Below are 15,766 nucleotides of genomic sequence, written 5' to 3' on the forward strand. Positions count from 1 at the left end.
ACTTGGATACTAGTCATTAAGTATTCCGTGCTAGTCTACTCATTCAAATACTTTGATTCCTCCCATGAGGATGTTACAGTTGCAAAGGCAAAAAAAAAAACAAAACAAAACAAAATAATAAGTACTATTGGGCATATACAAGAAATCAAAATTCATAAGAACCTGTATGACTAGATGGATACTTAATCACCAGAGTACTCCACTAAAACTTCTTTCCATCTTACTAACCTCCCCACCCCTCTCATTTCCGAGGAGACAAGAGGACCAACCAAGTGCGACACTTCCCAATGTGCCTTGACAACTTCTTCACCGATCATAAGGACGCATGTGGCTAACATGTTTCTATGACAACTATATCTGCATACTTATGTAATGAGCATGTGTACTATATTATAAATCCCATCATTTGATGAGGAAAATTCCCTAAAGACTCTCCCAAGCCTTAAGCTTCAAAGGACAGACAAGAGAATCACAGCTAATTGGCCAAACCATAAAGAAAATTCTTGTAACTATGTCTGGGCACCTCAGGTTCCTTACTCCTAGGTGGCCTAGCGGGATAAGGCTTGGAACTATAAAAGCCAATTTCTCTTGTTTGTAACTCATTCTCCCATTTATGCAATAGAATTGGAGTGTTCTCTCTCCCTCTCTCTTGTAACTCTAATCTAGCATGTGCGGTATGCTTAGGGTTAGGGTTTGGGTGTGATTAGCACTAATTGCTTGTTCTTTCATGCTTTCCTTGTACTTCTTATCTCCATCTTGCTTGAGTGATTAGACTATCGCCACACGATCGGATTCTACGGAGATCCCACATGATCTTTGCGAGAGTACTTTTACCACCTGTAGGATTAAGAACCACCTCGGTGTGACAGCAGCCAATATGGGAGGGATCGTGAGCGGCTATCCACACGTGATGGTGGAGCTCTTGAGGATGGCTCGAGCTCAACAGACCAGCAACTTCCCAAGATAAGCTTTGGTTAGGTTACCACCCACAGTAGCCAAAGTTGCGGTATAATTTTTTTCGCACATATTGCCTCTACTACCACTAATTCTTCTTGCCAACTCCAAGGATGGACCTGAATTAGGGAGGGGGGTACGTTAACCACACTAGTTAACATTATTTTTAAGCATGGTCATGCTTCATATAACTCATTTTTATGTAAACCGCACTAAGCGCTTCTTGTAAAAGATATATGGGATAACCGAGCTTACAACTTGTGTAATGCTGGCCATAAGCATACACCTAGGTGTACACAGAGCTAGAAGAACTAGTTTTAGGCCCCCAATTGTTAAATGGGCACGACTGGCCATTGTAAAAAGAGACCTTATGTATATAAGTGACTTATGAAATATGAAAAGGGGACAATCCCTTATCATAATTGAGCTCTTGTTAACAAAGAATAAAATTAACTATTTATCTTGGGTGACCCAAGTGTGAATAAAGAATTAATTGTAAGAGTGAATCTGATTATTTCTTTAGAGGGTGACCAAAGTGTGGTATAAGAATTAAGAGTGAATCTGATTAATTCTTTAGAGGGTGACCCAACTTGGTTATAAGTGAATCCAACTAGTTGTGACTTGTGACACACGTAAGGAATGTGTGAGTTTGATTGTGAGTGAATACGATCAACTCTGTGACATGCATGCTTCCCTCTAGAGCCGTCGTTATGCATGCTTCCCTCTAGAGCCGTCGTTATGCATGCTTCCTAATCTAGGGCATTCCCTCTAGAGCCGTCATTATGCACGCTTCTCGAGGTGGTATTTTGGCATCTTCAAGAAGGAGCCATTCTATCCACCTTCTCGTAGCTCGCGTTGCCACAAACGTAACTCTTCAGTCGGATTGCGATTCGGAGCTCGTTTGCTACTTTATTAGCATAAAACTCTCACATGGGAACCTCCTCTAAGAGCTAAAGAGTGCTTGTTTAAGCCTCTTCATATGGGGAGGGAAGGTGTCCTTAAGCTATAATTTTGGGGAAAAAAGCTTGGACTAGAGCGGGAGAAGGAGAGTTCCCCCTTAAGTCTATTCATAACGGGGGGAGCAGTTTAGGACACCCTCTCCACAACACAAGGGCAGCCTGGGCTGAAAACGGCTTGTTGGGAGATGGATTGTAAAGGGATGTCGAGTATAGTCTTTGCATAGAGTGTCGGGTATGGGCTGCAAGGTATAGTCTATGCACAGAGTTGGGTGCCGGTCATAGAGGGGTGTTGGGGGTTTATATAGGGGCTGGTACAGGTACAGGTACGGGTACAGGAAAAGAGAGGGCAAAGTGGGGAACAAAGGACGGTGTATGGTGAAAGTGCACTGGTCTGTGGGCTGCATGGGTCTGGGGGAAAGGGGTGGTGCATGTACCTGGTTTAAAGGTGAGGTACGCATGGCTCTTCTCGTCTAGTGGTAGCATGGGTGTCCACATGGAAGCCAAGGCAACCTTACCCTAGGGCGACCGGTCTTTGGTCCATGTACGATCATTCTATGGTCGTCTAGGTATGTGTACGATCCAAGGAGGCATCTTTTTGGGGCAGGTATCTGACTCTTAAGGTTGGGTCAGAGAAATTTAGAGGAGATAAGCATTCCTATCCATAGAGTGCTTTAAATGGTGACATCCCTATGCTCTTGTGATAAGATGTATTATAGGCAAATTCTACTAGAGGAAGGTATTTAATCCATCTTCTTGGCTTCCACCCACAATATGTCTTGAGAATTTCTTCAATTACTTGATTGATTCTCTCAGTTTGGCCATCAATCTCTCTCTGGATGGTAAGCTGTATTGAAGCAAAGTTGAGTACCCAAGGCTTGAAATAAGGACGTCCAGAACTTTGAAGTGAAGTCGAAGTCCCGATCATTGACTATCCTTTTTGGTAAACTATGGAGCTTGAAGACCTCCTTGATGAATAATCGGGCAATATCAGAAGCCTTGAAGGTTTTCTTTGCTGCCACCGTGATAAGATGAGCTACTTTGGTGAGCAAGTCTACGACTACAAAAATGAAATCATATCCTCCTTATACAGTGGGGAGACTTGTTTGACAAAATCCAAACTAATGCATTCCCACTTAATTTGAGGAATATTTAAGTGTTGAAGCTTTCCACGCATCTTAACTCTTTTAGCTTTGATCCTTTGACATGAGAGACATTGCTTCAAGTATCGCACGACATCATTTTTCAAGCATGCCCAATGATAGCTTCTCCTTTAGAGCATTCAAGGTCTTTGCATAGCGTGGATGCCCTGCACAACAGTGGGGCTATCATGAGCTTCATGGAGGATTAGCTTCTTTAGGGAAGGATCCTTAGGAATACATAATCTGTGATTGAAGTAGAGACACCCATCATGGATGGAGTAACCCTTTATAAGATTTTTCTCCTCTTTCGAGATTCCCCCTCCTTTGACCAAGTTCACCATCCTTTGGTAATCAAGATCATGAAATGATACTTTCTTCGCCTTGGCCAATATGGGATCGGTTGGCATAGAAATTGCACTCAAGAAGGATTTGTGAGCTAAGTGCATCTGCTACCGCATTATCCTTCCCAGGGTAAAATTTGATATTGAAGTCATATTCTTGTAGCATCTCAATCCATCTTCTTTGCCTCATATTGAGGTTAGGTTGGATGAAGATCCTCTTTAAACTCTTATGGCCGGTTACAAGCTGGAACTTGTGCCCCAAGAGATAATGTCTCCATAACTTGAGACAATGAACAACTGGTGAGAGTTCCAAATCATGGGTGTCATAGGTGGCCTCATATTACTTTAGCTTCCTAAAAGTATAATCCACCAGTCTTCCTTCTTGAGGATGGTTTTGAGTTGATCAAAGCTAACTTGATGGATTGGTAACCATACTATTTTTCAATCCTTCTTAAGAAGATCAGTCAGGGGTGCCAGTTTTACAAGAGAATAATCCTTGATGAAAATCATGTACCATCATGTTATCCCCAAAAATCCACGAGCTTCGTGGATTGAATTAGGGGTTGGCCACTCCAGTATATCTTTGACCTTGGAAGGATCTATTGAGATGCTGTCTTGGGAAACAATGTACCCAAGGTACTCAATCTGATGATTAAAAAAGGTACATTTGCTTTTCTTAGCATAGAGTTTATGCCTACGCAGTAATGCAGCACTTTGCACACATGCTCCTCATGTTTTTCCACCAACTTGGAGTAGATTAGAATGTCGTCACAAAATATGAGAACAAATTCATCCTAGTAGGGACAAAATATATCTTGCATTAGGTGGTTGAAAGTCGTAGGAGCATTGGTTAACCCGAATGACATCACAATAAACTGATAGTGGCCATAACGAGTATTGAAAGTTGTTTAGGATATATCCACTTCCTTGACTTTGATCTAATAGTAGCCAAACCTCAAGTCTATTTTTGAGAAAACCTTGGCCCCATGAGGCTTGTCAAGAAGCTCGTCAATGTGTGAGTGATAAGATACTTGTTCTTGATAGTAACTTGATAATCTATGTAGAGACGAAGAGTGCCGTCTTTCTTCTTTTGGAAAAGAATGGGTGCTCCCCAAGGAGAGTTGTTGGGGTGCACAAATCCTTGCTCAATGAGTTGGGAAAGTTGTTTTTTGAGTTCAATGGCTTCAGGAAGAGACATCTTATATGGGTATTTTTGAGACAGGTTGAGCACCAAGGATTAGCTCAATCTCATGATCGACTTCTCGAGGAGGTGGTAGCCCTGTAAGCTTGTCAAGAAAGATGTTAAAGAATTCTTAGAGCCAAGAGGGTTCAGATTCTTTACTAGGTTCAACAGCTTGGTTAAGCTTAACAAGGAAAACATGCTCCTTTGAGAAGGTGCTTTGCTATGACTACCCTAGACTTGGGTTTACATGTCTTCCCCTGAACTAATACTACTTGGCCGTGCTCATTTTTAAAAGTGATATGCCCCTGGTTACAGTGAATACTAGCATTGTTTGTGATTAGCTAGTCCATCCCAAGGATCCCATCATAAGTACCTGATGGTAGGACTCTAAAATGGCCATGAGCTTGTTCACTACCCAATTTAAAATAAAGGTTTCCTACAAAGTGGTGACATACTACTTCCTTCCCACTAGCTAGCTCTACAACCATTTTCCTGGCTGGTTTTTGACCCAAGTTTAATTTTTGTAAACACCTTGGAGAAAGAAATAAATGGATACTACTACAACAATCAATTAAAAGCTGGAATGGCTTACCATGATGAATGGTTGGGGTTTGAATAACACCAAATTGTTGATTAGGACCTTGATGTTCTACTGCCGCATGGATAGTGGCATGCTCTTCTTCAGCCATTTCCAAAGTTGGTTCTTCATTTATAGCACAGGTGTGGTGACTACTCCGTGACCTTTGACGCGTCCTCCACCTCTTGCACCTTGGTGGATGGGGGTTCCATGGCCCTAATTTTCTCGATCACCTTGAGGAAAGGATATCGCTAGCTTGGGGTATTTGGCCTTAAAGTATCCCAGCTCATTGCAATGGAAACACACAAGGGTCTCTCTAGAAGAAGAAGCATATGAGCGGGGGAAAAAGGAGTTGGTTTGCCGACCTCGGTTGTAGTAGGGAGCATTTTGCTAGGGCTTCTTGTAAGACTTGTCCTTAGGGTTTGATTCAGGGTGAGATCTCTTCTGGGGCCTAGCTTTGCCAGACTCCAGCTCCTTCATAAGAGGTTTAGCTCGTATAAGACCATCTTGCAATGTACTTGGCCTCATTGCTTCAAAGCAGGAGTCCAATTCCTCCAGGGTTAAACTGAGTTGCTTGAGGCTAAAGAACTCATTCATCTTGATAGACTCATGAGATGGGGGAAGATACCACTCTTTCACAGCTTGTTTGATGTCATTCCAAGTTTGGGATTGTTCAGTGACTCGCACCATTATTTCCATAAGAGCTTAGCATCCCAAGTGAGGCAAAATCACACAAACATGGATTGATTTGTAGTTTTAGTACTGTAGCGTCCATTGCTTCAATCCATACTTCGGCATCCTTCTCAATTTTTGAACCTTCTCCTTTAAAAGAGGGAGGTTGCTTCTGTTTGAGTAGGAGTTTCTTCTCCTGGGTATTTGTGTATAGCGCATTGGGGAGAGAAGGCTGTTTGTCCTGGCCATCATTGCAAGATTAAATTTAGGACCATGAGATTTATACTTTACGCTAAGCTCATGATATACAAGTAAAACTTTGAAATCATTTTATTTCTCAATTCAAATATTTACAAGGACAAGACTGATTACAAAGATTAGACACTAATGTATTTAGTCTTATTTGGGTTGTGTGGATGCACATGTTATATATAACTAGCTCTTAAGTCTTGAATATATAAAAAGCAAGTAGAAAAATAACCATAAGCTAAAATATTTCCTAGTGTTGCACACAATTCATTTCAAAAATAGATGGAAGGGGTCAAATCTTTAGCCTAACTTTTACACTTCAACTACATTTAGTAAGATGTCAATGCATTTTCAAGATAGTTGGGAAGGATCAAATTTGTAGTCTCACTTTTGCACTTCATTATATAAAATAAAATGATGTAAACTAAGGTAGTGGGCACACATAGAAAGATGCTCAATTATCTAACTTAAACTATCCACCATTGATCCTAAGGTGATTCTAAGGTTACCTTAGCTATATCATTCACAAACTATGTTCTTGTTATCAAATATTTTTGTGAATAATATTATCATGATTATTATCTATGAGCTCTATACTTAGTTATTGTTGTTAAATGCGGCACATTAATTAACCTCCTTGACCTTAGGTTCAAACCTTAGGTCGACCACAACTTAGTCTCCCAGTGTCCTGCAACAAGGTCTCCACCTCGCCTCACCTCCTCCACACTCTCAAGGTCTCCCAGCGTGACTATTGCAATGTCTCCACCTCATGTTGCATCCTCCTTCCCACTTCTCAATGGTCTCCCCTCCTGTACCCACGTCCTGGCTTCGAGCTCATAGAAAGTTTGCCAAAGCATGGATGGCTTGCTTGGCTAGGTCGGAATCACTCTTATGTGTGTCCCTCCGACCATGTTGTTGTGGGCACGCCCAACCCAATTTGCATGTGCAACTCTCTAATGTTCAGTGCAAGAGATACTATTTTACAGTGAAAACGGTCAACTTATAGTGTGTGGATCTCAAGTAGGCATGAAGGAGATCTCCTCGCGCGAGTCCTATGTGCATGTGGAATAACGACATTATAGGTTTTTTTGTTGTTGAAAATAAAAAATATCATCGATGGAAGGAAATCCCTCATAGGTGCAGCTAACAGGGGCATACAGTGAGTAAAAAAAGAAATTTGATTAATTTATGAGGGAAACTTGGATAACCTTAGGTACTTTGTTAGTAAGGTTTCTGTAAACCTTACGAAATTTTTTTAATTAACCTTAGGTACTTTGTTAGTAACGTTACACATCCGTCTGAAGCTTTCAGCGATGTCTAACTTGATCCAGCCCTCCTCCTTCGACCTCATCATTCTAGGCACGGGCCTCCCTCAGTGCATCGTCGCTGCCGCTGCTGCATCCAATGGCCACTCCGTCCTGCACATCGACCCGTGCGACTTCTACGGATCTCACTGGGCGTCCCTCCCCTTCAAAGCTTTCTCCGATTGGTGTGCTTCTGCAGGTCTGCTTCCCTTCCCCTATTCCCCTTCGCAGCCACGGGGGTCCCCCGCGTCTGAATCGAAGGCTCTCACAGATCAGGGTCTGCTTGATGATGGTGATAATGATGATTCTGCAAGCATGGAGGCGCTAAATGCGGAGATCAAGGGTTTGGCTATGGAGACCGTGGAAGAAGGTTCGCAAGCTAAGACCGAGGGCCTGAATATTGAAGGTGCCCAAAAACAGGGTCTGGCTTGCTTGCATGTTGGTGATGGTGACGATGAAATCAAGGGTCTGGCCATGGGCATACAAAATGAAGGTGCACAGAAAGAGGTTCCGGATCGCCTGGGTGATGGTGATGACGATACCGTTGATGATGCGTCTTTGAGTGAAGGGGCGCTAAAAACTGAGAGCAAGAGTTTCCTTATGGCCACAGAGAAAGAAGATGTTGAGAGCAAGGGTTTGGCCATGGCCACAGAGAATGAAGATGTTGAGATCAAGCAGGTGGCCACGGTGACAGAGAACAAAGATGTACAGAAACAGGATCAACCTCATCTGTATGATGACTATACAAAGGTTGAGGGTTCTGCCATGGATGCAGAGAGAAAGGATTGGCAGAAAGAGGGTTTAGACATTCTTGCAGACATCACAGATGTGCAGAAAGAGGGTTTGGCCATGGCTGCAGACATAGACAATCAACAGAAAGAATCAAGCTTGAACGTAAATGCCTTGGCTACGGCAGAGATGGGCCTGGAGGCTGTAGTTGTAGAGCCCGATTGCTCAATGTATTCAAATTTCCATTTCTTGCAGAGTTCTGCAGAAAATCCAGGGCTTTCACGTAGCTACAGCATTGATCTAGCAGGGCCTAAGCTAGCCTTTTGTGGAGGACCTCTGGTAGAGTTGTTGTTAAGATCTGGAGCCAGCAATTACCTTGAATTTAAAGGTCTGGAAGCTAGCTTCGTCTGGAGCTCTGAAGGGTTATCACCTGTGCCATCATCTCGTGCTGATGTTTTCAAGGATCGCACTCTAGGTAACGCTGAGAAACGCCACTTGATGCGCTTTTTCAAGCTGGTGGTAGACCATGCCTCATCAAATCCGGAAGCATCTCAGATCAGCGAAGAGGATCTGGAGTCTCCATTTGCAGAGTTCTTGCAAGGGCGGCAGCTTCCTTCATCTGTTCAAGCGTACAAAGCAGTACCTACTCTAGTCCTTCACGGACTGCATCAATTTGCATGCTGATTTTTGCCCTAAATTTTCTGGTTTTGAAAGTTGTATTTGTCTTGTTCAAAGCTTCTCCCCCTTCCAACTTCTTTCTACCCACTGTCAACATGGCGCATGTATGTATCTGATCTGCTCATATGGTCGTGTGGGTGTGTGCAGACACACATTCTGTTGTATCTAAAGGTTTTCTTTTTTACCTCCTTTACCTGCAGAATAATCCTGTATGCCATAGCCTTGGCAAAGTGTAAGCAAGATTCATCTGCAGAGGGTGCCAGCTCTATCATTAGCACAAGGGAGGGGATGCAGAACTTGGATCTTTATCTTACTTCAGTTGGAAGGTATGCCTTACATCTTGTGGTCTAACAATTGTTTCTTAAGTGGAGACCTTGGCGAATGATTTTTTTTTTTGGGGGTGATTTCAGGTTTCCAAATGCAATGGAAGCCTTCTTGTATCCCTTGTATGGTCAAGGAGAGCTGCCTCAAGCTTTCAGTCGCTGTGCAGCCGTCAAAGGAGCCCTTTATGTAAGCTCTCTATTATAACAAGTATCGTGGATTAGGAACCATGTTTACAAAGCTTTTGAATAGTGGGTAAGGTAAGTCCAAAGCATATAGAGCTTATGAAAGTCTTATGCTTTGTGTTGCGGTGATTCAGGTCCTCAGAATGCCCGTGGATGCTTTACTTAGAGACAAGGTCTCAAAACTTGGCAACCAGGAGTGCATTTTCTTATCTTGCGTCTTGGTGCTTTGCCATGGGCAATTTTTTTAAGAGATCTGATTTTTGTGTACAGGAAACCCATGAATTCAAGGGGCTACGAGTGTCTACTGGTCAGTTGATATTCAGTCGAAAACTCGTGACTGGACCCTCCTTGTATACGACACTTTGCAAGGGCATTATGTGTGAGTCCATGTTGCGAAGCGGCGGTATTGATGATGTGGCTCATCATGAAAATAATTCTAAAGTGGTTCGCAGCATATGTATTACTGACAAGTCCTTAAAGCCAGACCTGTCTACACTCATGGTCGTCTTTCCTCCTCAATGTAAGAAGGTCTTGTGGATGTTCTTTGCAAATGTTTTGCAGACTTTTCTGCTCTATTGACATTGCGTGGCGTGGGACCTTTTCAGCCTTGACAGCTAAAGCGAATGGGGTTGTACGGGTTCTTCAACTAGGAAGCAGTGCTTCTGTTTGCCCAGAAGGGAAGTAAGTGGCTCTAATCTAATAAAAAATTAAAGGTCAGTACCAGTATATTTGTGCTGGTTCATAACCCCATAGCTTACCGTTTCACCCAACGTTTACTATGGAAGATTCCTTGTGCAACTCTCTACGGCATGCTCAGATGAATTGGTTGGCATGGAGGTTTTACAAGCAGCTACGCAGTCTCTCTTCAGCTGCCCAGACTCTAACAGTGCCGAAGCAGTTGTAGCGGAGGACAAACCTACTTTGATATGGGCGGTCTTTTATGTGCAACATGGTGTATTTTCTCAAGGTGCCAAGGTATGATACTTACTGGTCATCTGTTTTTTGTCTCATGCTACACGGGTGTGAGTGTATTCCAAACCCTGGAATTCAGCATTGTTTGTTGTTTCCTGTGCAGTGGGTATCAGCAGGTCATATTGCAGTTTGTGGAATGCCAGATGAAACACTTGATTATCGAAGTGTAGTGGCTTCTGCAGAGAAGGTCAGCACCCCCGCACCCCCCTTGCCTTCTTTTCTCCCTTCTGGTTGTTTTTACTGGTTTTTCTCCTTGTGTTACTTGGCGGTAAACAGTATCACAGAAAATAATGTCTCTGAAGGTATCTGATGATTGATCGGGCTGTTCCAATTACAGGTCTTCCAAGGGCTTTATCCATTGGATGTGTTTTTCCCAAGAACGGTATCCTCAGAAAATGATGTTGAAGGAGTTGAATGTGGGTCTAGAGACACTGATAATCATACAACTGATACAACAGAGACTTCATAAGCAAGAAGACATGCCAAAATCTTTTACGGCTGCTGTTTTGGTCTGATTTATAATATGGTGGTTAAGAATTAAATTCCAAGTCGTGCATTTGATGTTTTGTACGTTGTGGTAAGCCCAGGTTGTGGTTGTTGATTGGTTTTAAGTACCCAAAGCTGTGCAGGGGGCTTGGGGGTTATGGAGAGGGACACTGCCTAGGGCCAGGGGTCGGGCAATGTATGCTAGATAGGGTGTGTTTCCTGTGTCCCAGGGCTTCCATTGATTTTCCATGACTCTGAATGCACCTTGAATGCGCTTATGATTGGCTCTCCGGATGTGGTAGCCACGTGCCAAAAAGGCTTATTAGTGATAAATGTCAGGATTATGTGTTGCATATTTCACATTATATCTTAATGTCTATCTTATCTGTGGGTTTGTTCAAATGAACAAGATTCTAGTAGGTCTATCAAGGTTGGCATAACTTTAATATGTTCAAGCCAGACCTATATGCTTGCCTAGGGCCAGTTCCCTTCCTTCCCCCCCCCCCTTCCCCCCCCCCCCCCCCCGCCCCACGCGATTGGCCCTCTTGCTCCTCAACTAGGTTTTATTATAGAACTCCATCCTTTTGGGTTCCTATGACCAAAGTAACAATGATTGTTGCCAGCTTCTATGTTTATGAGAACAAATGAAGCATTGAGAGAGAGCGCAGGTAGAGTAGAGATTTGTGATCTGATGATGTTGACAAAATGTATAGGAAGTTCTCTGAGAAGATAAGAGGGTTAAGACATTTATGAACTCTTAAATTTTTATTAAAAATTGGGTGCAAGCCTAACCATAAAAATGGCTCCTAATATTCCATGTATTAATTATTAGCGAGGGCTGCTAATAAACTTGGGTACTATCAGGCCCTAGTATTCCATGTTTTTAAAATTTTATTAAATTATTAGAGAAGGCTACTATTTTGACTTGGGTGGGCTACTATCAGGCCCTATCCGGAAGATATGTAGGTGAAGAGGATACACAATTAGACCAACCATCTTGGAAGCCATTTAGGGTATCACTTGATCTAATGTTAGCCCTTACTTTTCACCTTGGTTTATTCAAAGATCATTTTGCAGTTAAGGCTCACATGAGGATGGCAAATAGTTTTTTTGCGAGCATTCGACAACATTTCCTTGACGGTAGCAATTGTTTTTGGTGGCTGGTTACAAGTAATTTACATGGTTGCTTTATCTTTAAAGCAACATCATTGCATGGAGGGCTAAATTAGTTGATCACCCTTTCATTTTCAGTATACATTGAAACACACAGCTTGTACACAAACCTCCGTGCATGGCTTGTGCACGCCCCATTTGTGCTAAGCATGCATTTGTATGTGTCAGTATGTTTCATATTTATACGAGACTGATTTTGGGAATAGTTTTATTATAGGGTTGCAAGATTTCTCTGGGCCTCCAAGTTAACTCTCTTCTCTCTCTCTCTCTCTCTCTCTCTCTCTCTTTACTCATCACTTTTGTATTTCATGGTTATTGGGAGATGTATTGCTTTTTAGTCCCTTAGTCACCATCGCCATCACTAAATCTCTCCCCTCTCTAGGGTTCTTATCTGAGTTTTTAGGACTTATCTTCTTAAAGTTCACTCTATGTTCGAGGGTTTTCTCTTATGTTTTCTATGGTTTCTCATGGTGGCTTTGCATTTTTTGGATCTTTCACATTGTGGCTTTACGTTTTAGGGGGTGGTTTTTTGTTTTTTGTTTGCATTTAAAGGTTTTTCTTTGCTGTAGAGGCTTGGCATCATGCTAGGATTTTCTTCAATGTTCTATGACTTTTGCTCATATTTTAATTTAGGCTTTTGGCAATGCTTTTAAGGGTTTTTCCTGATATTTTAGGGTTTCCATGAGCTTTTTAAGATTCTCATGTTTTAGTGCCTATGCATTTCTCTTTTTTCTTTTCATTCTTTGTTTCTCTATTTATTTCTTTTGTTCTTTCTTCTTTTCTCCTTTCTTCCAAATCAATCTTGGGGAACTTGATTGCAACTAGGGAAAGGAGCTTTCATGATGTCCCACGGTGTGGCCATTACTCTTAAAAACAGTTGGTTTCACTGTTATGAGCCGGTTATTGAAAAAGCGTTCGCACTCCTTTTCCCGCCTATAGGTTCTTGTGGTCCTTCGGACTACAACAAAGGAACGGAGTCGTAGCTCTTTGATTCACCCCTAGCCACAAGTCATCCCTGTATTTCGCCACATACGATCAATCTCTCTCTCTCTCTCTCTCTCTCTTTGCAAGTTAGATATTATGCCCTTAGGTTCAGGCTCATTGAGACCTTAATAGGCTTGAGGAAGATTTACAAATATTAGGGACCCCCTAAAATTGATAGTGCGACTGCATAATGAGAGATGGAGTTGATTAAAATTGTCATGGGTGCATATGTACTATTTCAGTCAACTGAGAATTCTCCTATTGATTAATTAATGGCCTGCTAACACAGCCCATTCTCCGTGCAAGCAAGAGGCCTGCAGAATTTGGACCCTCTTCTCCTGCAGTCGCTTTCAATCCTTACAGATCAAGGAGGAGAGAACGGTGCACAGGTGCGCCCCTTAGAAATCAATGAGGAGAGACCCATGTGTGTGTGAGTGAGGTGCACCGCTAAGCGTCTTAGACATTGACGAGGATAGACATGATTGTAACTTGTAATGCTGGATCTGGCACAAGCTCGTAGGCATTGCTAATCCTCTTGTCTTCTTCAGTTTCTTGTGGGTTTAAAAAGTATGGCGGCCAATTGAACACCACACTTGGCTCCTCTCCCTCAGCTCCTCGGAACTCCTGAGTAGTACTAAGTGCAGTCATTCGGTAGGCTAATCTGTGGTTACAACGATCAACATGTAACAAGCATGATGCTGCAAGAGGCAGAATAGTGGCATGCTAGGTAGTCTAATGCTATTGCACAGGCATCAGATGGTCTTGGCAGTAATGGGCATGAAGGTTGGTTGGATTGATGCGTTCATAGAATGGAGTTTACCACTCTAGGTCAATCCCCTCTTCTTCTTTATTATGGCATCTCTCCATGAAAGGTGGTTCCTCCTTGGCCTTCCACTTGGTTTCACAAGAGTTGGGATGGAGCTCCATAAACTTGTCCTCATCCCACTCCATTGCTAGATTAAAAGCATGTTGCTTTTATGATATTGAGATTTGGCGTTCTTTTAACGAACTACCCATAGGCTTCCTTTTGGAGTGTGGGCACATTTGAAACGTCTCGATGTGAAGTCTCCCCATGTCAGTTCTTCTGGAAGCATCTTCTTGCCTTTCTCTTTGCCCTTGCCCTTGGGAATTACTTTGATCCTTAGCACAAGCATTTACGAGGTGAGTGACATACCTTGCCCTTGCAATTGTGAGCTAGGTTATGGAAGATTAGCTTCTTCGTTGAGTTGTTTTAGGCTCCCAAGTACAGTTGGGCAAAGCCCCACAACCTTGGTTTGTTCTTGTGCTCTTTCTATGGTGCAAGGGCTTCCCATAAATGGGGGTGGTGTGCCGTGGAATAGTCCCACTGCATAGCCATATTGAATGCTTGTGTGTGGTTCATTTTTGTGAAATTTCTATTTTTTGAAACATAAGGAAAATTTTTGAATTTTATCTATTTTGCTGCATTCATGTTTCTAATTGCATTTTGTTGTTATAATTGCAAATCTATGTTTATTTTTGGTTGATTTCTGTAAAAATTGTGTATTTTTTAATTCTGCATTTCATGTTTTGATTGATTTCTGCATTTTTAAAAACCTTTTTTAATATATTTTTAATTTTAAAAATAAAAAACAATAAATTGGGCATCAAATTGAATAAATCTAGGTAAACAGACCTCGAAATCAATTTTCGGACATAGAGATTATCTCAATTTAGACTCCTTACATGGAGAAATCAAGATAGAAATAAAAATTCAAAAGGATTTGCGAGGTGAATTAAATTTTACGTTTTGTAAGTTTTTTGTATTTTTACATTAATGTAATTAACGTGAGTTAATTATGCTTAATTTTCTCTCTAATTTGGGACATCTTGATTGGTAGACTGCATTTAATGCGTGTAGGCTTTTAGACCACTAGCCAAAAAGTCCAGAAGTTTGTTTTGAGTGGTTGGACGCATTTAATGCGTGCAAGCCCCAAGTCAAAGATTTTAGGAAAACCCCTTTCGATAAAACCGAAAACTAAAACCGTAAACACTAAACTAAAAACATAAAAAGCAAAAAATTAAAAAGTAAAAAAGTAAAATATAAAAATAGAAAATGAAAAGGTAAAAGGTAAAAGGGAAAAGAGGAAATGTAGAAGGGTCACTCCATTCTAAAATAGCCTCAACATTGAATAGCCTTGATTGGTGCTTCGCCATTAGGTATGTGGGATAGATGATCCGCTATGACATGTTTCTTGCCATGCCTCAACTACTATAAAATCAAGCTCAAGAAGAATCATTAACCACCTTGTGATCCTTCCCGTGGAGCATGGTTTGTTTACTAGGTACAATAAAACTTGATGATCAACATAGAAAACAAATTTGTTAGCAAGAAGGTAATGCAAAAATTTCTTTACAACATAAACCATTGCTAACCCTTCACGCTCAGTGGTGGTGTAATTGATTTCAGTTTCATCTAGTTGCGGACTTGCAAAACTAATAGGATAGTCCAATTTATGCTCCCCTAGCTCTGCTAGGACACATCCAATTACGAAATTAGAGGCATCAATGTGTACATGAAAGATGAGATCCTAGTTAGGTGTTCACAAGATTGGAGCACTTCCAAGGCTTGCTTTAGTGCATCATAAGGTTGTTGACACTCCTCATTCTATATAAATACAATCAATAGTTTGTACAAAGGATGAGCTATTTCTACATAGAAAAAAATAAACCGACAATAGTAGTCGACATGGTCCATGAATCTCTGGACTCCCTTGTAGTTTGTTGGTGGGGGTAATTCCAAGATGACCTTCTCATCAGTAGAAATCTCATTTTTGGACACTATATGCCCAAGAATAACTCTGTGTTTTACCCAAAATTGGCATTTGTAAGGGTTTAAGGA

At 41.7% G+C, this 15,766-nt stretch overlaps 1 protein-coding gene across 2 annotated transcripts; it reads left to right on the forward strand.

The window, feature by feature from the left end:
• Positions 1–7,323: 7,323 nt before the first annotated feature.
• On the forward strand, positions 7,324–10,814 carry REP (Rab escort protein). 2 transcript variants are annotated; one of them, XR_015269185.1, is made up of 9 exons: positions 7,324–8,736; positions 8,986–9,111; positions 9,196–9,295; positions 9,426–9,464; positions 9,562–9,811; positions 9,897–9,972; positions 10,109–10,266; positions 10,367–10,450; positions 10,601–10,814. XR_015269185.1 is itself a non-coding variant. In XM_086820233.1 (9 exons), the coding sequence occupies exons 1-9, from the start codon at positions 7,388–7,390 to the stop codon at positions 10,730–10,732; spliced, it is 2,346 nt and encodes a 781-aa protein (XP_086676359.1). In that variant the 5' UTR covers positions 7,324–7,387; the 3' UTR covers positions 10,733–10,814. The 2 variants fall into 2 exon arrangements, 1 of the variants encoding a protein (XP_086676359.1); XM_086820233.1 differs by having other exon boundaries at positions 10,077–10,266.
• Positions 10,815–15,766: the final 4,952 nt, after the last annotated feature.

The sequence above is a fragment of the Cibotium barometz genome, chromosome 26 (genome assembly GCF_041138505.1).
Source record: "Cibotium barometz isolate CiBa-2024 chromosome 26, ASM4113850v1, whole genome shotgun sequence".
NCBI lineage: Eukaryota > Viridiplantae > Streptophyta > Polypodiopsida > Cyatheales > Cibotiaceae > Cibotium > Cibotium barometz.

Bases quoted from the DNA above. Each gene is read 5' to 3' on its own strand.
- REP (XM_086820233.1), top strand. From the start codon at position 7,388: ATGTCTAACTTGATCCAGCCCTCCTCCTTCGACCTCATCATTCTAGGC. The intron at 9,973-10,076 runs GTAAGTGGCTCT...TTACTATGGAAG, and splicing joins TCTGTTTGCCCAGAAGGGAA to ATTCCTTGTGCAACTCTCTA. The intron at 10,451-10,600 runs GTCAGCACCCCC...TTCCAATTACAG, and splicing joins TAGTGGCTTCTGCAGAGAAG to GTCTTCCAAGGGCTTTATCC.